The sequence below is a fragment of the Macadamia integrifolia genome, chromosome 14 (genome assembly GCF_013358625.1).
Source record: "Macadamia integrifolia cultivar HAES 741 chromosome 14, SCU_Mint_v3, whole genome shotgun sequence".
NCBI classification, from domain to species: Eukaryota; Viridiplantae; Streptophyta; class Magnoliopsida; order Proteales; family Proteaceae; genus Macadamia; species Macadamia integrifolia.
Window position 1 is genome coordinate 30,246,306 of NC_056570.1, and position 23,519 is coordinate 30,269,824.

Below are 23,519 nucleotides of genomic sequence, written 5' to 3' on the forward strand. Positions count from 1 at the left end.
AGACCAAGGCTACTTACAAAATGCTCATTTCTAAGTAGAAATAAAGAGATACAAGTACCAGAGCACGTATAAATTATTTATATTCCCTACTTTGTTTTGTATGGATCCATGTAGCTGACCCCATCAAGTCTTCTGTCTTAAATAGAGCCAAATCTTGAAACATTGTTCAAGTACTCAGAATGCATACTTTACTGCCTCCACTTGAGAACCAGGAGGTAGAGGTAGAGGATGCTGAACATGTTGTGTAAGAATGGACATCCTCTGTCATATTTGGAACAAGGTTCAAAATCTCAGGTTTCGGACAGGTTTCAGCCCAGGTATTTTTTCCTAGGCTATTGTTAGAAATTTGGGCGGAAAATTGGGCCGAAATTTCAGTAATACTAGGTTTCATCTCAGGGACCACCAAACCTCTAAGATTTCGGACGAGATCTCCGAGCTCTTGAACCATGATTTGGAATCTGATTATTTAGTTATAACGACCCCATCAAGGATGTTGTTGTAATGACCATATTGAAAGCTGTACCATATTCAAGCTGGAGGCACAGTATATTCTCAGTGAATTAAAATATAAACTGCCTCCTAAAATTAACATAGAAGATGATGCTCAGCCTGTGAAGACATGCAGTGCAATACTTCAATCTAGTAAGAGCTTTAACTATGACAAAGAAAAGGGGAAACCTTGCAGGAAGCAAAAGAAAGGTACAAAGAATTTGACATATATCAAGATATTCTGTACAGAAAACTAATCTAAACCGCCTAGGCCAATGATATGCCCACACTGAAAATAGACAACCACCTATCATGCTCCTTTATTAAAAGATCTGCTGATGCAGTTAAATCACATATTGGGCTTATCTTATTAGGAATAAGCTTCAGGTTGGATTATGTATGTGTTGGTCTTTTGATCCTATGTGTTTTGCAATGGTAGAGATTGTGCCTCAATTCTTTGACAAGAACTTGACAAGGCTCCAAAGGTTGAGGACTATGAATATGATATTCACAGTTGATGCTGATTCACAGGTTGAGCACATTGAATTCGTTATGCCACCAAGGTTCTTTGAAGAGAAATCTCCACGCCTCAAAGACTGCATTCCTAACATCCACGAGCTGCCAGAGTTTTGTTATGGTTTGAAGACGATTCCTTAACTTTGCAAAACTAGAGGATGAGTTTCTTCAAGCTGGGGATAATTGATGCAGTTAAATCACCTAAATGGGCTTGTTTTATTAGAAATAATCTTTCGGTTGGGATATGTATGTGTTGGGCCTTTGATCCAATATTCCTAAATACAAATTCTTTCATGAATGGCTTCTATTATTTCAATTCATATCTTTCAAGGATACTTTCAGCCTTTTTCTCTTTTTGTTCACCTATAAATCTCTTTCAATTGGATTCAACTTTGTCAAGTGTAATTTATACCAGAATAAAAAGGATATTGACCTTCAAATTATGAACCAATAAGATATGGAAGCATGCAAAGCGATTTTTCAGAGACATAATATCAACAGGTGGCTTCAGAATGAGGAATAGATCCAAAAGGTCATCAAACTTTGACGACATAAACCAGGTATGTTCCTGCAAACAACATCAGAATATTAGATAAATAAAAGCATAAGGAAAAATACAGGAAGTACAAGTACATTAAGTTCTCAAGAAGACCTCAAATATTCTGCTGAGTGTGTAGTATGCTTCAGATATACCAATTTCAGCAGTTGCCTAAAAAACAGAGAGTCGAGAGACAGTTTTAGCATTTGACGAGGAGGAGTCTATACTTCTACAAACACTATTAGGGTAAGAAAAATGCAAATTCACATGAAACTGAACCTGTAAAACAGCCCTAGTACAGCCAAAAATCAGACCAATTAGATCCTGATTAGCTCCTTCAACGAGAGAGGATGCAAACTCCATTATCATACACCTGCATAAGTAGAGAGTTACTAAACTATGAGCTTCCTGCTCTAATTTGTTGTATAATAAGAAAAAGGCAGTCATTAACTCATTTACATACTTCTCACAGGATTGAAGACATATCTTTGATATCTTAAGACAGAAAAAACCAAGAAGAGGTGCACCAATGAATGTGACTTCATTCCTACACATGTCACATACTGGTATATAGTGTAACTAAAGGGACCAATTTGGAGCCATTAGCGTGAGATGCACTTTTTGGGGAGTATGAATCGATCTAATACCAAGGATATTTCTGGTGAACATCTTTCAAAATCCCTGGAGAGGTAGTTAACTAATAGAGTGGTTCAAACACACTGATTACAAGTAGTGCCAGTATGTTATGTTTCAACACAGACCTACACATATCCTTGACCCCATGGACTAATAAAAAATTAAAATACAAAGGGAGCATTACACAATTCCCACTGTGACAAGACTTATTGATGCATCAAGGCGTATCATCAAATATTGACAAATATCCATCTCAACCAATTGAAGATGGTTGTAGGAATGGCTTGTGGGTGGTTGTTGGAGTACAGAGGGGGTCTGCTGTAAACTGTGTGGGGATGGCTTCAAGGCCAGTTTATTTCGCAGGAACTTGGTAGTTATGATTTAAGTGTATTGTGCTTTTTGTGTTGAAGTTTCCTATTCAGCTCATAACTGGAGCAACCTCCCAAGTGTATAGGCCGAAGTGCCCAACTCCAAGGTCCCGATTAACCAATGTGGGACTATTCCCAATACTCCTCACATGTTGCCCCTCTTTTTGGGTGGTCAATCATGTGGCAGTTACCACTAGGGAGGACCAAGTGATGGTACTCTGATACTGTTAATAATGTGAACCACAGGCTAAGGTGTGTTTTTGGTATTTAGTATTTATTGTTGACGGGATTTTCTGTAATGATTCTACACAAGTCTGTCCTTTACTGTAATGTCACTCTATTTAACATTTTACAAACACATTGTGGAGTTTCATGGTCAGTCTCTCTCTCTCTCTCTATTACATATGCATGTACTGATTTCTTCTTCTTGTTGCTGTTACATGGTATCAGAGCAATAAGGAATCAGTATTGTGATCCTTCCTTTCAACTTTGGATATCCATTTAGTGTATTCTTCTTTCAATGGTATGCGGCAACCAATGCTGTCCCGTGTGCAATAAAACACTAGTTGTGAGAACATGAAGAAAAGGTTTTCTGAGATTGATGTTTTTCACATTTTGTAGTGGAATGAAGATTAGAATGAATCTCGATGTTGTTCACGTTTTGTAGTGGAATGAAGATTAGAATGAATCTCGATGTTGTTCACGTTTTGTAGTGGAATGAAGATTAGAATGAATCTCTCACAATTACATACATGCGCAAGATTCTAGCAAATTTTTTCTCTCTTGTGGTACACATTAGTGATGGTGCTGTGATCTGATCTCCTTCCTGCCCTATGTATGGTTATACTCATCCATATGGGAGACTTTTATGGTGATTGACTCTCAGATCTAGTTTTCTGCAGTTTCCTGAGAACCCTAATTCCAGAAGGTGATTTTCAAGAAGTTATCTTCCCCTTGTCGGATTGCTGTGACATTTTGCAGAAAAATTCTCACCATATTGCTGAAGGAGTGCCACAAGTTTCAGATTTATCAGATCACTCTAGCTCCATGTGATTTTGAGGAAGGTTCTTCTCTGTGCACTGAGTTTTTTCACACCCTGCGGTTTGGGTTGTTTAATGCCTTTATTCTGGTTTTCTGACTCTCAGATAGATTTCATATTATTCTGTCGTTGGTTGGCTTCTGTGATCCTTATTCTACCTTGTGATTTGAGGTTTCGATTGTGGGTGATATTCCCTTTTATTTTGTGATTTGATTTTTCCCTATAATTTTTGTCGCTGGAATTTTATCTTTTGTGTTCTAATGGGTGACTCAAAGCCTGATATGGACTCAGTCAATGTCCAAATCACTGCTATTAAGCTCAATGGAGCATCTAATTGTCTCTTAAGGGCCCAAGCTATGAAAAACTACATCAATGCAAAAGGAAAATTGAAATATCTGTTATCAGAATCTCCCTCTGCTGATTATAAAGATTATGGAGTAAGGAACAAACTACAGTGGCTCAATCTAGTGCTGAGGCGGAATATAGGGCAATGGCTCACACTGCATCTGAGTTGAAGTGGCAGAAATCTCTCATCCAGTGTCTTGGCTTTCCAGTCAATAAGCCTATGGATTTGCATTGTAAGAATCAAACAGCAATCTATATTGCAAGTAATCCAATCTTTCATGAACATACCAAACACACTGATGTAGACTGTCATTTTGTGAGAGATGATGTGATGAGAAAATTGATTTTTACACCTTTTTGTTAAATCTGCTGATTAGCTTGGTGATATGTTTACTAAGCTCTTGTTTCGAAATGCTTTCCTTCAATGGTGTTTTGAGCTGCGAATGGCTGAAATCTATGCTCCAGCTTGAGATGGAATGTCAATAATGTGAACCATCAGCTAAGGGGCATTTTTGGTATTTAGTATTCATTGTTCATAGGATTTTGTGTAATGATGCTACATAAGTCTGTCCTTACTGTAATTTCACCATATTTAGTATTTTATAAATACATTGCGGATGGTCACGGTTAGGTATTCTATTCCTACCATGAGCTTCTTTTGTTCTCTCCTCTCTTTTATCTTCACGTCTTCTTCCTTTTCTGTTACATGTGCATGTACTGATTTCTTCTTCTTGGTTTTGTTACAGATACCATGTGAAAGCTTCCTACTAAACAGCTTAAGCTTAGAAGTGGAGATAACTCAAAGTGTATAGGCCCAACTCCAAGGTCCTGATTAACCGACGTGGGATGATTCCCAACATTTTGGAGGTTGGGTTGGTTTAAGTTTACGCCCTGATTGTCTCCTGTATTCCTTTTTCATTTCCAATTTTTTCCCTCGCACATTTTCTTCTTAATACTTATATCCCTTTCTAACTTAAAAATATTGTTTCCTGACTTGAGCCTGTGACCACTTGGTCACTATGGAGCAACCTCACCAGTTACCACTGCACCAAGGTCCACCCTCTAAAAATATTCTTCTACCATATATCCCCAAAAAGGAAAGGACAAGTAGATTAGAAATAAATTCATCATCAAATATGACTCAATGGATTTGTGAGCTGAACAAAAGCAAAATAAAGATCCAAGTAACGAAACTCGACTTTTCAACGAAAAGTAGGGGTGTCAAAAAAGCCCAGTCAACTTGAACCCGCCCAACCTGCCCTGAGCCCGAACAGGGCCTGGGCTGAGATTTCAGCCCATAAGTTGGGCTAGGGTTGAGACTTTCAGGCCCGAGCCAGGTTGGATTTGGCCTCCTCAACCCAACCCAACCAGACCTAACCCAACCAAACCCAACTCAACCCTGTATATTAAATACATAATAATATAAATATGTTAATAGTTATAAATGGGTACTTATAGAAAAGGTCTGCAAAAAGTCTTTCATTTTCCACAATCTACATATATATACGAAAACCTTGGTCTTTGGCCTCTGCAATGCATCGAGATCAAGCGATCAAGTAACAATAGTACTGGGCTTGGTTGGGCCTGGGCTGAGATATCCCAGCCTGGCCTAGGGCGGGGCTGGGCTAGGTTGGGCTGGGCTGGGCTTGGGTTGATTTAAGAGACCTTAGGGTTGGGATGTGTTTTGAGTTAAGAGACCTTAGGGTTGGGCTGGGGTTCCCATTGACACCCCAAACGAAAAAGTATGAACATCAAGAATAACTAATTCAGAAAGTATTTGAGAGACGTGTGAAGTAAACAGAAGGAAAGGATATTTATTACCGTTGTGAGTCTTCCTGTTCACTTTTCTTTGAATCCCCTCCATGTTCTACATCAACAGATGAACAATGACTCTCCAACTTGTCAAATTCATCCATTCCACTTACAAGCCTAGACTTCTCCAGTGAAGATAGGAAAATCCTCTTAACTTCTGACGTCTCAGAGACAGATGCCATGCATCTAATAGCATCCTAAAGAAGCAAAGAAGCACTTGAAAGATTGCACATCATTTTAATATTACCTAATTTCTTAGAAAGTGCGAATAATAGCAAAAGTGCAAAACCACATCAGAATGTATGGAGCAGCTTCTTTAGGTTATTGAATTCATTATCCTACAAAATTTTCACAGTATAGAACGTTTACTGAGGTTTTAATATAAAAGGGAAAATGTTAAGACAAAAGCAAGTACAGAAGTGGTAGACAAATGACCATAGTTTATAGTTTATGGCTGTTGTTTGAAGATTTATTGCATTATCTTTGGTCTTTTCTTGATTTTCAGCCATAGAAAATCAAGGGCTTAACAGCCTATTGTGGCCATTGATGCTTCCAACAAGTCACTGGGCATGACAGATATTCAAGCACCTACTTGGGAGAGAACTATTTTCACTTCTGCCTTTTATATCTTCCTTTTTTTTTTTTTTTTTTTAATCATTGATGAACTTATTTACCATTGATTGAGAAAGGATACTTCAATCATTGGACCATTACTCAAACATTATAAAACACAATGGGTAAGTTCAAGGTAAATTCATCCAATTTCGATGTTTTTACTTCTCTTTGTTTTCTTCTAGTCTCTCTTCATTAAACCTTACTCAAACTCATCTATTACTGGCATAAAATCTTCATCAAATACACATACATAAATCAAATGATCTTGGGTCATAGCATCTGATTACATCTCCAGAATGTCTCAATGCAGGATAACAGTATCACACTGCCAATCTTCTTATGCATAACCTTCTTTTCAAGGTAGGAAGGCAATTCATTTTTTGAAATTTATTGCATGACCAGAAAATTTTTAAAAAATATGCAGTAGTTACTACAGTAAACATGTCACATCTATCACTACCAGAGCTATTTAAACATTTCAAAGGAACCAAATAAAGCTCAGATTATAAGTAGTTTAAAATTAATCAATATGAAAACACAGCATCATCTTTATGTAATCACAAACTTCTAATGATTGAAATAAATAAATAACAGATGGAGAACCTTCAAATATTTGCGACTCTCAGGAGTTGAATCAAAGAACACATCAGTAAGAGCCTGAAGTAACTCCACAGAATAAACTGACATAGCCTTAATGTTCTTTTTGGCAATTTTCTTTGAGAACTGCAAACGGGGTTTGGTGGATTCCATGAAATAATCCTTTCCAGTAAAGGCCATTGACTCTTTCATAAGCTCATTAGCATCTTGAGAAGACCTAAGTATACTTCTGTTTTGATTGACAAGTTCCTGGAGGAAACAACAATGTCAGAAGAAGAATATATGAATATAAGAGTTAAGACGACTTGAGGAATGCCAAACCATCTAAATCACAGTTCTGACCATGACTGAAGCAGAAGGAAAGATTTAACATGATGCATTTGTCAACAAAGATTCAAACCTGCAAGGCAAGGGCTACATTTTCAAGCATAGAAGAGTCCTTCTTGAGAAAAGATATAAATAACTTGGCCAAATGTTCAAACTTTCGATAGGTATCAGTTGGATAGCGACAAAAGGCAGGCAGCAAGTCCCAGATGGCACAAGCATAAGTCCGTAGTTCTCGTCGAAGAGGTGATTTTTTAACTGAAAAAATAAATGCAAGTTCCAGAAATTGGTATGGTCATGTATGAAACTTTTAATAATATTGAATAGAAATAAGAACTGGTAAAGAAAAGCAAAATGAAAAACAGAAAGGAGAGGAAGAGGGAGAGAGGGGAGATGAGGGCTCCTTAGTCCTGAGCATAACACATTTCTCTTAATCTGAAAATTAGACAAAACAACTAACCCAGAACAAATAAGGACAAGTAGTTGAAAATTAAAAGAATTAATAGAAGACATCAATTCCTACATAAATTCCCATCCACCCAACCCCCAAAAAGAAATCAAAAAGAGCAATAGACACCCTTTCCACTGGAAGTGGAAAACCTCATATTCTCCAATTCTCAACACAAACCACCCTGCCTAGAGGCTGTGTTCGATTGTCAAGAAAATGCAAAAGTATATTAAAGTGCAATGTTAAGAAGAGCTAATCCCGATATCGGGATTAGCGCCTTCCTCTGGACCCAATAGGGGCAATTCTGTCCTATCGGGTCCCTATATGGTGTTAGGGTTTATTTCTTTTGTATTGGGGGCAGTCTTGTACTTGTTCACATATAATTACACTTATATATTCTAAGAAACCCTGCGATTATATTCTAAGAAACCCTGCGATCAGCCTCATACTGGACTGATCGCAGGCTGCTCTCTCATTGAGGCTCTCTGCGGTTTCTCCTCTCTCTCTTCTCTTCCTCTTTCTCTTTTCTTTCTCTCTTTTTCTGGTTTTACTGATTTAGTTGCAGGAATCTGGGATTGAAACACGCAAGATAGCACACTTTTTGCTCACTTCCTCTCAACTTCCATGTTTATGGTTGTCCAAAGAATTTGTTCTCATTGCACCTCTCTATCATTCCCCATTGTTTTCTTGAGTAAGACAGTTACAACTTTATACCAAAATTGGACATTTTGTGTGAGAGTCTATGAAAGATCAGGAAGGGTGGGTCCCATCCATTTTCTTCCACCTACATTCTTAGAATAAACACACACTAAAATTGGGAATTATCTCATTTTCTTTCACCTGACTTTACAATCACACATTCTCCCATACTTCACAACACACCGGTGCGTGTTTATTGTTCAGATCATTCTAAGTTCACAACACACTGGGAGTTCTAGCCTTAGTCTCTCTCTGGTATACCATCTCGGCTGAAGCAAAAGCTCAATGCAAGGAATTCGTCATTCGTATTGTTCAGATCGTTCTAAGCAAATATTGTCATTTCTTTTTTTATTAACTCATACCGAAGCTCGATTTCAGGTATCCGATTCTTGAGTTCAGATCTTCTTTTTTATTTCTAATGGAGTGTATGTGTCATGTAATCTACGTTTGGCTCCCCTTTGGTACGATTGGGATAAATCATATGATTTCTGGTTATTTGATATTTGCTCTCTTGAAATATTGTGTTTGCTTTAATCTGATCTTTTATCTCATGCTTTAACTTGCATGATTCTGGTTTCTTAGCCTGAGATAATTGTTCTTTGATCTTGCTTCTCATGCTTTAACTTGCTTGATTCTGATTTCTTGGCCTGAGATAATTGTTCTTTGATCTTGTGTCTCATGCTTTAACTTGACTGATTCTGGTCTCTTAGCTTGAGATAATTGTTCTTGATCTTGTATCTCATGCTTTAACTTGTTTATTTCTGGTTTCTTAGCTTGAGATAATAGTTCTTTGATCTTGTATTTCATGCTTTGGTTTGCTTGATTCTCAATTTTTAGTTTGAAATAACATTTCTCTGATTTACCATTTTGAGTCATGATATGTTTGATCTGATTTTTACTAGCTTGAAACAAATCCTCAACTCCCTTCCATTTTTCTTTAATTTCATTTCTTATGCTTGTTTTGGTTTTCTCCCGGACCAAATGAGTTTCCAACCTCCTCTACTTTGTTTTGATTCTCGTCATGATGAGAATGCTCCATTAATTTTCAGAAATGGGTGATTGATCTATGACTTGTGGATTTTATATTGCATTTGTGTTCATCCTTGCTGTGTTTGTCTATGCTGCAAGTTTAAAAATCAAACCCAATCATCTTCTCTAACATGTCTATTTATATCCATGTATTTTCTTATGAACTGAAGTTAGTTTTATTCTTCCTTGGATTGAGTGGCTAGATCAATTAAAATTAAACCTGACTTTTCACCTTGCTTGTTAGACCTGTCATTGGAATCATGAAACCTAAATTCTGATCTCATCTTGCTTGTCTAGTCTGTCATGAAATCTGTCAAAATCAATTCTGATTTTTATTTTATTCTTTTAATTTGCCATGAGATCCATCAAAATTACTCCTGATCTTATCTTACATGAATGAATCATGTGAGCTGTAATGACCCCACCTTCATTTACAATTTCTGTCCCTTCATTCAAGTCAATCCGATTCACTTGAATCACGTTTGATTCTGATGATGGGCCAAATTCAAGAAATATTATACTAGTTGGGATTTCTAAAGTTGAAATGCTTAATGTACGAATTGTGCTCCAATTGAATTGATGAAAAGAATTGTCATCGGCTCTGGATCTAGCCCATTAATCTTTTTTCTGCTCAGAGTAAACCCCGGGGGTTGGGTCCTAATTGATTTTCATTTGGGTTAAAATCTTAAATGCGTTTAATTGGGCCTGGTTTATGCTAAAGTGAGCTGGTTATTTTTATTTGGATTAACCAGACCATGGACCACAATTCAAACTCTTCTGGAACCAGTCAGTTCCCTTTTTTCTGGAACGGGGCTCTATGTAAGGGCTATGGTGTGCTATGGTTTACTTGGATTCTCTTTTTGAGATTCTGGTTCTTGATTCGGTATCGGACCGATTTATACAACTAGTTTGGGCCACGTGTTTGTCAAGGAGCTCGTGCTGATTCTTTTTATGATCATGGTTTCGTGACCGATTAGATCCTAGGATCTATCTTAGGGAGAAGTGAGAATAGCTTGGATGCAAGTTTTTTTAATTTAGCCGAATCATGATTTAGGAATCTCTCTTTCTAAAAAAAAATCATCAGTTTCCTTCTTTCCCTTTCTTCCAAAAAAAAAAAATTGACGTTCTTTCAAAAATATACTTTTTAAAATTCCAAAAAAAATATTTCATAATTTCAAAAAGAAAGAGAAGCATTTTCCAAATGCCATTTTCTAGCTATGGGCCTCGATCACAATTGATCAAAAGCCCATGCATGTATTTGGCTATAATAACGGGCCCTAACTCAACTTTCAAGTCTTACTTGAGTCCATTTTGGCCATAGAGATCTAGGTCTCTTATTTTCTAATTGGGCTCAAATCAGCCCAAAACTTTCAGCCCATTTAGGGCTAGTATTTGTGTCCTCATTGGGCTCATTTTCTAAAATCCATTAAGACCGTTTCAAATTATTTAACTGCTTCTCTTTAGAGTTGGCCATCTTTTTGTTCGAGTCTAGTTGTGATCATGTGTCGGGAATTTTTTTTTTCAACCCACTTATTTGATTTGGAGTCTTGAGTCTTCTGGGGATTAACCCACAAATGGTTAAATTCCCTCTTTGCTAGGGCCTACATCCCAAATTCATCAAAAATGATTTGAAACCAAGACCAGACTTTATTTATATTTATTTTTCTGTGGATCTCTATTTAATTTTTTAGTCCTAATTAAAAGTTATGGGATGAGAGTATAGCTTCAAGAGCGTAGTCTAGGCACGCTAGCTTAGGTTGAGCATGGCTGGCCCATAATACCAGACCATAGCAATAGGCCGTTAGGTCAGTAATTTTGCCACATAACCATTCCTTTCCAATCTGGGAGTGGCCAGAGGGCTAGCCCATCATCTAGCCCACACTCCAATCTCACCATTTATTCTAATAAATTGTAATTTTCTTCATTTCTTTACTTGTAATTTAATTGTCTTTCACACTTGTAACATGTAAGAAAAAACTCCATATATGCTCGCTATCCATAGTTTCCTTTCTTGGATTTAATTACAGTGTGTATTCAAACATGTGTTATTATGTTATAATTATACCCACACACACACACACACACTTTAACTTACGGTAGCCAAACCTATAAATTTTGCTAGGCCAACACACTTTTGATCCAACCTAGATTAGGTCTTTACCTATGACTTAGCATGAACTTAGCAAGTAGGATTACACCCTAACAAAGGTCCAGATAGAAGGAGACCGACCTCTGGGTCGGGCGAATCGGGTGCCTAACATCTTCATGCTTTGTATATTGACATTTGTCCAGAGATCTAGACGTGGACTGTTCCTTATCTGATTATGAATCATAGTCTTCTGACTCTTTCTCTCCTAAGGGAAAGAGACATTTTGGGTCCTAGGCCCATCGTCCCTAGGTGGTGACTCCCAATTTTGGTATTTGATGTGCACTCCTACGATATTGGAAAGCATGTCATAACCCGACATTTTTTGACATGTATGACCATGTGGGGGTCCCCCAAATTTTTTGGGGGAGGTATGATTTTCATTCCATATCTCTACAGTGGAGACCACCACTGATATTGGTTTATTCACCCTACAGATGTTGTTGCAATACACTGTGACATCTTATGGGGAGCATATTCGTGACGAAGGAGGTGGCCCTACCTTTGCCTATACAAGGGTCCTGTTTTGTGTATGGAGAAGAATCTGTCCAAAATTTCTATCAGATCGGATTCCCAGTTGGCCATTGATATATTCAAGAAGATAATTGAGCCTTGGAAGGTGCAAAATTGAAGAGCTCAACCCTTCCCTTACTTGAGACGCTTCATTGGTATGAGCTTCAGCATGTTTGGAGAGAGAAAAATCAACCGGAGGATCATATTGCTTTGTTGGCCACTGGATCTTTGGAATTCATCTCTTACCCTCTTGGTTTTTCAGAGGAGCTTTGTAATTTTTTGAAGACTGATTCTGACATGCGTACTTTTTTTTTTTTTGGTGAATAATAAATTCATTACCAAGAAGATGGGGAAAGAATATAAAAGACCCCGACGCGAAAAGGGGAAAAAAAAACAAAAGCTAAAGAAAGGCAACAAGCCCACCAAGGGAAAAACCCGCACCAAACGGCCACAATTGGGCCTAAGGAAACACTCCAATCACCAAGAAAAAATTCAATGAGAGGAGTTGTTTTGTGGCCGCGGGGGGCGGGGGGGAGAAGCGAAGGCTCAGAGGAGTTGAGCACAGCACGGCTATGGCTGGAAGAGGGTTGGGACCTGCGGCGACTTCAGTAGACCTGGGCACTGAGGGATTCCCAGTGAGATAACCTTCTGGTGGCGGAAGAGGCTGGATGCTGAATTAGATATTAAAAAAAGGTTCAAACATCACTTGATCAGCATCTAGTCTAAAGATGATTAAGGATTTGGGAGGGAACACAGCTGTGCTTCAGAGATCAAGTACATGAATTGCCCCTTTTTCTTCCAGTACAAAGCAAATCAAAAGACTCTTAGGGCAAGAAAAAAGAGAGAAGGAACAACCACAGCAAAGGCAAGAAAACAGGGAGAAAAAAAATGATCAGTGACCCCAAAGTGAAAAAAAATCAGAGGGAGACAGCCAATCAAGGGCTGCTTCACAATCCTGGGATCCTCTATCTTATGGTACGCAACATCACCGGGCAAGAAAGTGGCCCTGCTCCACAAACTGCTGGGGGAAGATACAAGTACACAATACTTTGAACTTTGGAGAATAAATGATGCAGATGAAGGCAGGTTTGGAAATGGGTGGCCCGAATTCGTTTGTGAATTTCAGAAAAATTACAAACGGTTGTAATCCCTATAAAAAAATTTTAGAAAACAATAGTACACGATTAACATGATCACCTGATCTACGATATGATGGAAAAACTTGAATGCTCAGACATACAAAAATTGCACAAATTGTATGTTATAGAAGTGTAGCTTACCAAATATAAACTACTTATCACACAAAAAGGTGCAAATTACTTACAAGTATAACAGAAAGATACATCAGCGCCAACTCAAAAGGAAAGTAGAAGACTGTTCAGAATTAGCACAATTACCTTTACAAGAAGCTCGCTGCAGAGATTCAGCAAGTGGTACAATATGCTCCATCAAATATTCTAGTGATGCTCCAACAGTATACTTCTTCAAAATTGGTACCAACCAAATATTTGAACATATAAGCTTTTCAGCATTAAAAGAAATTGGTATCAATGAAAGTATCTTCTCCGGTCCCATAGCAAGGACAGCAGAACCAATGCCTTCTTCAAACTGTATGCAACAATAAAAAGTGAACATGCAGTAATTAATGGGAGGACATACAATGTTCACCTACATAAGCCATTGGCTCCAAAATGATAAAGCAAAATTGACCACAAAAGAGCGGAACAGGAACAAGGAGAAGCGAGAACCACTTAAATGGAGGATTCAATTGTATTTCATCCTTTGTTCCCCATAGCAACTGGGAAAGTAAAAAAGACCCAGCAGAAGTACATGAGTTCGCATTATACAGTATAAGCAATGTATCTTCTCCCTAGTATGTAGGGTGGGAGAGTGGGAAATCAAAATACCCAACAACAGAATATTTAGAACACTACATTTAGTCTCACTGGCCAACAAGAATTGCAAATATGTAAATGCGTAATATGGGCCAAAGTATAGCATATCTTCTGTCTAGTATGTAAGGCAAAAAATCAAAATATCCAATAACAAAACATGCAGAGCACTATATTCCCACTGTCTAGGTAGCCAGCACGTATTGCTAATAGTAATGTAATACATAATATTAGAAAAAGTATAGCACAAACAACACGGGGCTAGCCCTATCACCACAGCTGTTGATTTCTAGGCCACACGGAGGGGTAGTATGGCCAATATGACCTTTTGGATAGATAGGCTAATGCAGGAGTAGATTCAAAAGCTTAATCCCGCAAGCATAACCCCAATTAATACCACTGTAAGAGACCTTAGAACAGCAGCCTCAAAGAACACTCACAAGAGTAGATTAACCCACAAAGCAAACAAGCAATTCAATACCCAAAACCCAGGAAGAAAGACAAAAACAAGAGGAGAGAGAAAGAGACCTGCGTAGGGTCCAAGAGAGGGATCTGCGGCTGGCTGGTCTGGGCTCAGATGGAGCTGATGTTCTGGTCGATTGTAGGCCCAGGTGTGAAGAATAAAACCCCCAAATATTAACAGATTCTGATGGCTGGTTGCAGAGTTATGAAAGTTCTTGATTTATGATCTAGGAGAGAGAAAATCAAGAATTGCAGAAAAAACAGAAGTGAACAACTGCCAATGGCCTTCCAACAGAGATCGAGTGGCCCCCTTGGAGAGCTGAATCAGTCCTTAGAAGGTCTTGCAGATCAGACCTCTGAATTGGTCAAGGGAGGAGCGATTGGTTCCAAGTTTAGGTCTGAATCTTGAAGTCGATCCTTGCTGTAACAGAAAACAGAAACCAGAAATCTGATTGCAGAAATTAAGAAAAGAAATAAGAGTGTGGGGGCGGAGTAGCTGTCTCGGCCAAGGCTTCTCACCCACAACTATCTCAGTTGTTTTAACATAATGACTGCAATTTTCTTTATTAAAATCTGAAAATTAGGTTTACATAAGCTCCTCTATATATAGAGGGCAGGACCTTCCTAATTACAGTCAAACTAAGATTAGGAATGATAAACTTATGTGAAAAACAAATAGAGTCCTAAGACAATTTGGACTGGACATACCACTTACTAAAATCGATAGGCCCAATAGGCCTCTAATTAATTAAAAAAACAACTATTAAATATCCCCTAGCCGATGGGCCCAATGGGCCTTTATTTATACTTAATGACTTAGCCACTCAAGTGGACTAAGTAGGGGCCTTCTTGGCTGGATCCTTCTTCCTCTCATATCTCCTTCCATAATGTGCATCTACATCAGCTCCCCCTTTTTTAGAATCATTCAACTCCGATGAATGGGAAAGGGACATGTAGTGCTCATAGAGGTCCGTGTCAAGGCGTTGAAAGTCATCATGGATCCAAGTACAATCCTCTTGTGGTCGACCTTTCCATTTGATGAGGAAGGAGTAGTACCCTTTGCCCCCACGAACTGTGGTGAACTTGTTGTCGAGAACATCTTCAATGACATCATCTATGGGGTTTGCAAATTGAGGAAGTTTTATGGTGTGTTCAATGGCACCTTCATCAGAATGGTGTCCCAAATATATCGTCAGATCAGCTACATTGAAGACATTGTTGATCTTCAGAGTAGGAGGTAGCTCTAGCATGTAAGCATTAGTGCCAATGCGCTTCAAGACCTTGTAGGGACCCATGTTCCGAGAACAATCTCAAATGGCGTACGACCGATCGTTGGGCTGCGGTCCAAGAACAATCTCAAATGGCGTACGACCTATGGTGCAGTTTACGGAACTGTTACAAGAAAATTCAGCAATGCCTAGTATAGATGACAAAGTCTTTTCATAGTCACGGATTAGACATCAAAGTAAGTTGCCAAGACTTCGATTCACCACCTCGGTCTGTCTATTTGTCTGACGATGAAATGCAGTGGAGAACTTAAGTTTAGTATTTGTTTTCAACCATAGGTTCTTCCAAAAGTAACTCATGAACTTGACATCCCCATCTGAAACAATTGTCTGTGGTAGACCATATATGCACACTATCTCTTTGAAAAAGAGTTTGGCCAAGTGACTTGCATCAAGAGTCTTCTTGCACGGGATGAAGTGTGCCATCTTGGAGAAACGATCCACTACTACAAATATGGAATCATCCCTTTCCCGTGTAGGTGGTAAGCCTAGGACAAAGTCCATGCTTATGTCTTGCCAAGGTGCATGTGGAACGGGCAATGGTGTGTACAATCCTGTATTCTTCTTTTTTCCTTTAGCAAGTTGACAAGTACGGCATCTCCGTATCACATGTTGTACATCCTTTCAGAGTTGTACATCCTTTCAAAGTTGAGACCAAAAGTATTGGTCTTTCATCATGGAGTATGTTTTGTCCTTGTCAAAGTGTCAACCCATTCCTCCTCCATAGAGCTCTCGAATCAAGTGATGTCTCAAAGAGGTGTTTGGGATGCAGAGGCGAGTGCCTTTGAAAAGATACCCATCATGCATAGCAAATTTGTCATCCCGTCCTCCCCATTGGAGGTTGTTGAATAATTCTGAAAAAATCAGTATCATTAATGTACTCCTCTTTGATGTGTTCCACCCCTGCACTTTGTACTGTGAAGGTATTCATCATCATCACCTTTCGACTAAGTGCATCAGCCAATTGATTCTCTTTTCCAGCTTTGTATTTGAGAGCAAAAATATATCTTTGCAAGTATGATATCCATTTGGCGTGCCGATCACTAATAATCTTTTGTGAGTGCAATTATTTGAGTGGTTCATGATCCGAATAGAGTACGAACTCTTTGCCAATTAAGTAATGCCTCCAATGCTTGAGAATTTGAACGACATATAGTTCTAAGTCATAAGTAGAGTACCTTCTTTTTGCATCATTCAACTTTTCACTGTAGAAGGCAATCGGATGGCCCTCTTGCATAAGCACTCCTCCTATCCCAACATGGGATGCATCAGTAGCCACTTTAAACATAAGATCAAAATTGGTAGTCTAAGCACTTGTGCTTCTGTCATCTTTTATTTGATCAAGTTGAAAGCTTTAGTGGCTGCGGGAGTCCATTGAAATAGAACTTTTTCCCCTTTTGTGCATTCTGTAATTGGGGCTACAACGGTGCTGAAATTCCGGATGTATCATCGGTAAAATGAGGCAAGACCATTAAAGCTACGAACCTCGGTCAAGGTCTTTGGAATAGGCCAATCAACGACACTTTTTACCTTCTCCGGATCAGCTTCTATGCCTTGTGAAGACACAATAAAGCCAAGGAAGATGACCTTGGGCAGCATAAAGGAACACTTTTTCAAGTTAATGTACAACTTTTCTGTCGTAGGACTGTCATGACATGTCTCAGATGCTCCAAGTGTTCATTTTGTGCTTTGTTGTATAATAGTATGTCATCAAAGTATACTACGAAAAATTTGCCGATGAAGGGACATAGTACATGTGTCATCACCCTCATGAAAGTGCTGGGTGCATTGGTGAGACCAAAAGGTATAACCTTCCACTCATACAAGCCTTCTTTTGTTTTAAAGGTTGTTTTCCATTCATCCCTTGGACGGATTCAAATTTGATGGTAGCCACTCCGTAGATCAATCTTTGAAAAGATGGAGGCTCCTGTCAACATGTCAAGCATATCATCCAAACGAGGAATAGGAAATCTGTACTTTACTGTAATTTTGTTAATAGCACGGCTGTCAATGCACATACCCCATGATCCGTCTTATTTTGGTGTCAATAGAGCTGATACTGCACATGGACTCATGCTCTCAGCCAAGAACTCTTTCCTTAACAAGTCATCCACTTGTCTCTTGAGCTCGACATGCTCTGTGAGACTGAAACGGTAAGTGGGCAGATTAGGGAATACTGCCCAGGCACAAGGTCAATGGCATACTGAATATCCCTCATCGATGATAGTTTATCAGGCAATTCTTCTGGTACCAAATCTGAAAAATCAGCAAGTAATTGTTTCATCTGCGGGGGATGCTTTACCTCTTTCACCGGTTCAGCAGCCTTGGCAACAAGAGCTATGATTAAGCTGGTTTCTTCACTAGTGGTCAGGAATTCCCTATGGGGCAGCAAGCATAGCTTGTTGTCCAAAGTGTTCTTGCTGAAATTTTCTTTGCATGGTTGCTTCTTTTTCTCAGTGGTCGTTTTGGAAGAGGTCTTAGCAACATTCTTTAAAACATGTCTCCTTAGTTGCGCAGCCCTTAACTTGTCTTTTACCTGAGGTATGTTGAGTGGATTTAGAATGAATGGCTTGCCTTTGTGATCGAAGATGCATTGGTTCTTAGTACCTCCCACTAGCACATTGTTGTCATATAACCAAGGCCTTCCAAGTAGTACCTTCTGGAGGTTGTTTTGATCAGATCCTCTACTTCTAGTGATTTGTCAAAACAAGTACTTACGGAGGGTATCTCGATCACACCAAGCTTCTCACGAATATCGTACCTTAACCCCAGTTTGAAACGAGATATGAACAGTTCTTCGTCTTCTTTATGGGCACTTGGTCGTGAAAGTAGTTCATTAAAACGATCAATATAATCTTCTACAGTCATAGTACCTTGCCTGAGAGTATTCAGCATGTCATAGAGTCGAAGTCGGTAGGTGAGTGGTAAGAATCTATCGTTGAGGATAAGTTTCAAGTCTTCCCAATTGTAAGGCATCTGATGACTGCGGATCAGCCTATTAATGCAGATTAATTACCAAAATAGGCTTGTTTTATTAGGAATAAGCTTAGGGTTGGGTTCCATACATGCTGGGCCTTTGATCCCATGTGTTTTGAGTGTAATAGGCCACTTTTATGGGTCTAAAAGGGGTCTAAGATTAAATACGGGATTACTAGTTAGTTTCCATTTTCATTAGTTTCCTTTTTAGTTGGGTTTGATTTGAGTTATATTTGTTTCCTTAGGAGTCAAGTTATTAATTGAGTCAAGTCATTAGTAGTTAGTTTCCTTTTTCAACTAGTTTCTAATTTCAGTTTTTAGTAACTATTGTATTAGGAGAATAGTCAGTTTCCCTTTTTAAGAACCTTCTATTTTGTAATTCCCTCCCCCATTAACATTATAAATAGAGAAAAGGAGACTCCTAAAAGCCTAGAATGATTTTGATAAAAAAAATTAATGGTTATTGCTATTGTCTTCTTCATAAAGAGTTGTCTTGTGTTTGATCAAGGCTTAAGGAATTGGTGTTTGATCCAATTGACTCTTTGCAGCGTGAAATCCAATAGGTCTCTTCAATTATTCTTTCTTTCTTTTCAAAGTTAATTGCAAGGTTCTTCAAACCAAGTAAGAGATCTGAACTGCTTTTGATTTCTAGTTCTGGAAATCTCAAGTTTCTCTCCTGCTGCCCCTATATTGTTCTGAAGATCCAGCCAGCCGATGGCCCTCCCCTTTTGATTGATTGTTGGGTTTATTAAGAGGGAGGTTTTGACCTTAATTTGGGACCAATCAGACCATGGGTTTGTCTGATCTGAGGTGTTAAATACTTCTGGCCGACTGTGTTTCTACCCAGATTTCAGATCTGGTTTGACTTACCTGCTCCTGTGGTATTTGTTTCTGATTGTGGCTTATCTAGTACTCTATACATGCTGCTGGTTAGTCTATTTGTTTGGTGTAATATCTGTTTTGGAAATTCCAAATTCTGGGTTTGAAAATTCTGATTTACAAGGACTGTTTGACTCTTACTTCTGGACTGTTGTTGTTGTCTATTATTGGGTGGTTATTTGGTTGTTCTTTGGTTTATAATATCCTGCAGTTTTGGGACTGGTTTTCAAATCTAGTCTTACATTAAGTGGTATCAGAGTATGGCTGAGAACAACACCCCCACCCTAGCTTCTATTATGGAGTTTCTACAAAAATGGAAAATTGAATTGAAGGCTGAATTGGATGCCAGGTTGTTGAATGAAGAGACCCCACCACAACCGCCTACTGGCGATTCACGTACAACACCCAAAGTAGAAACCCCATTGAATGTAGTTGCTCAGTTGACTAACAGGAGAGCAAACCCTACTCTGAGAGCACCACAAAGGGTTCCGGTAGCACAACCTACTTTTGAAGAGCATATAAGAGGATATTTTGAGACTGAGCGTCCCGTGCAACAGAGGTATTCTGGAGATTCACAGAAGGTCAAGCTCGATCTGAAGGAGTTTGATGGGAGATATGACCCCCAATTGTTCTATGACTGGGTAATCGCACTAGACGACCATTTTGACTATTATGAGTTACTTGAGGAATGGAAGATGAAACTAGCTCGTGCTAAGCTAGTTGGGGCTGCTCGTGAGTGGTGGAGGACCTATGAGCTAGAGTTAGAAGACCATGGTAGAGAACCTACTGGTTAGGAGGAGATGAAGCTTGAGTTATCAGATAAATACTTGCCACGCAACTTCAGAGCTCGCATACAAGACCAGTTGAACTCTCTTCGTCAAGGGTCTATAACTGTTGCCGAGTACATGAACAAGTTTGACGCACTTTATTCTCGTACAGGAATAAGGGAGAATGAAAGGCAACTGTTATCTCGGTCTCGACTGGGATTGTGAGCTGAAATCAACAGGGGTATCGGAGTTGCTAATGTGTATACAATGAGAGATTGCTTTGACAAGGCTCTTCGAGTAGAGGAACTCATGGCACAGCTAGGTAGAAGGTTTAGTTACCAATCTGAGGAGGTCAAGAAAATTTTTTCAACCACTAAACCTAACACTTTAGCACCCCCAAGAGCCACAACTCCTCTATGTGAAGTGAAGATACCTCTATTCAAACCAAAAGAAGTTGAAGTCAAGGTTCACATTGAAGAGATGGTTCTTGAAGCTTCAAAGACTGCACTATGGAAGAAGACTCCAGTGAAGGATTCTATATTGAAGAGAGCATAATAGACAAGACTAAAGATGTGGAAGATGAGGTAGTGATTGAAAGAACTCCACAATAAGTCTTTGAGATTCATGATGAAAAGGAAGCGTTTGTTCCAATCATTGATGAGAAGGTTACCAACATTGACGACTCTATGCACACGACATTCACAGTTGGTATTGATTCAGAGGTTGAGCATATAGAGTTTGTTATGCCATCATGGTTCTTTGAAGAGAAAGCTCCACACCTTGAAGACTACCTTCCAAAAGTCTACAAGCAACTAGAATTTTGTTTGGAAATGGTTAAAGCTGTTACGCACATGTTTCCTCCTTATCACCGCAAAATTCGAGGACGAATTTTTTCAAGATGGGGAGAGTTGATGCAGATTAATTACCAAAATAGGCTTGTTTTATTAGGAATAAGCTTAGGGTTGGGTTCCATACATGTTGGGCCTTTGATCCCATGTGTTTTGAGTGTAATAGGCCACTTTTATGGGTCTAAAAGGGGTCTAAGATTAAATACGGGATTACTATTTAGTTTCCATTTTCATTAGTTTCCTTTTTAGTTGGGTTTGATTTGAGTTATATTTGTTTCCTTAGGAGTCAAGTTATTAATTGAGTCAAGTCATTAGTAGTTAGTTTCCTTTTTCAACTAGTTTCTAATTTCAGTTAGTTTCTAATTTCAGTTTTTAGTAACTATTGTATTAGGAGAATATTCGGTTTCCTTTTTTAAGAACCTTCTATTTTGTAATTCCCTCCCCCATTAACATTATAAATAGAGAAGAGAAGACTCCTAAAAGCCTAGAATGATTTTGATAAAAAAAATTAATGGTTGTTGCTATTGTCTTCTTCATGAAGAGTTGTCTTGTGTTCGATCAAGGCTGAAGGAATTGGTGTTTGATCCAATTGACTCTTTGCGGCGTGAAGTCCAAGAGGTCTCTTCAACTATTCTTTCTTTCTTTTCAAAGTTAATTGTGAAGTTCTTCAAACCAGGTAAGGGATCTGAACTGCTTTTGATTTCTGGTTCTGGAAATCTCAAGTTTCTCTCCTGCTGCCCCTATATTGTTCTGAAGATCCAGCCAGCCGATGGCCCTCCCCTTTTGATTGATTGTTGGGTTTATTAAGAGGGAGGTTTGACCTTAATTTGGGACCAATCAGACCATGGGTTTGTCTGATCTGAGGTGTTAAATACTTTTGGCCCACTGTGTTTCTACCCAGATTTCAGATCTGGTTTGACTTACCTGCTCCTGTGGTATTTGTTTCTGATTGAGGCTTATCTAGTACTCTATACATGCTGCTGGTTAGTCTATTTGTTTGGTGTAATCTCTGTTCTGAAAATTCCAAATTCTGGGTTTGAAAATTCTGATTTACAAGGACTGTTTGACTCTTACTTCTGGACTGTTGTTGCTGTCTATTATTGGGTGGTTATTTGGTTGTTCTTTGGTTTATAATATCCTGCAGTTTCGGGACTGGTTTTCAAATCTAGTCTTACATTACCTATCCTCTTCATTCCTCCACCAGTCCTTAGCTTCACCAGTCAGCTTAATGACAATTAATTGGACTTTCCTTTCTTCAGGCATACGGTACCACCAGAAGTAGTTATCAAAGGAAGTTACCCAGTCCTGGTAGTAAAGGGGACTGTGCCTCCCATTGTACTCTTTCAGTTCTAACTTGACCGTGAATGTATCATCAGGTTGATAAATCTGATTGTCATACTCATCATACTCCTCATTTCGAGCTGAGACATTCCTTCTAGGTTGCATAGTGACTCTTCTGGGAACATTATCAATGTAATTAACAATAGGTTGAACATTAGTTTGGGCAACAGTTGGTTGAGTGTTAGAGTGAGCAATAGTACTCTCTTTTAGGTCAGCCAACTGTCGATCATATCCATCCATCCTCATAGACAAGGCTTGGATTGCTTTCATCACATCTTGAATGGTGGGTTGGGGTTCTTCTGTATGAGCATTAGCGCTGATACCACTTAATGCAGGAGTAGATTCAAAAGCTTAATCCCACAAGCATAACCGCAATTAATACCACTATAAGAGACCTTAGAACAGCAGCCTCAAAGAACACTCACAAGAGTAGATTAACCCACAAAGCAAACAAGCAATTCAATACCCAAAACCCAGAAAAAAAGACCAAAACAGGAGGAGAGAGAAAGAGACCTGCGCAGGGTCCAAGAGAGGGATCTGCGGCTGGCTGGTCTGAGCTCAGATGGAGCTGATGTTCTGGTTAATTGTAGGCCCAGGTGTGAGGAATAAACCCCCCAAATATTAACAGATTCTGACGGCTGGTTGCAGAGTTATGAAAGTTCTTGATTTCTGACCTAGGAGAGAGAAAATCAAGAATTGCAGAAAAAACAGAAGTTAACAACTGCCAATGGCCTTCCAACAGAGATCGAGTGGCCCCCTTGGAGAGCTGAATCAGTCCTTAGAAGGTCTTGCAGATCAGACCTCTGAATTGGTCGAGGGAGGAGATCGATTGGTTCCAAGTTTAGGTCTGAATCTTGAAGTCGATCCTTGCCGTAACAGAAAACAGAAACCAGAAATCTGATTGCAGAAATTAAGAAAAGAAATAAGAGACTGTGGGGGAGGAGTGGCTGTCTC

The 23,519-nt window shown here is 38.9% G+C and overlaps 1 protein-coding gene across 4 annotated transcripts in view; it reads right to left on the reverse strand.

Annotated features, from left to right (window-relative positions):
- Window positions 1–23,519, reverse strand: part of LOC122062080 (RRP12-like protein) — a 53,830-nt gene that overhangs the window by 11,437 nt on the left and 18,874 nt on the right. For all 4 annotated transcript variants that reach the window (XR_006134799.1, XR_006134797.1, XM_042625722.1 and 1 more), the window contains exons 5-11: window positions 13,512–13,722; window positions 7,356–7,537; window positions 6,962–7,204; window positions 5,753–5,940; window positions 1,823–1,916; window positions 1,658–1,714; window positions 1,439–1,573 (exon numbers count right to left, since the gene is read on the reverse strand). Coding sequence is in view for 2 of the 4 variants with exons in the window: in XM_042625722.1 (XP_042481656.1) it covers window positions 1,439–1,573; window positions 1,658–1,714; window positions 1,823–1,916; window positions 5,753–5,940; window positions 6,962–7,204; window positions 7,356–7,537; window positions 13,512–13,722 (1,110 nt within the window). In the remaining 2 variants the exon portion in view is untranslated. The remainder of the gene's footprint in view (window positions 1–1,438; window positions 1,574–1,657; window positions 1,715–1,822; window positions 1,917–5,752; window positions 5,941–6,961; window positions 7,205–7,355; window positions 7,538–13,511; window positions 13,723–23,519) is intronic.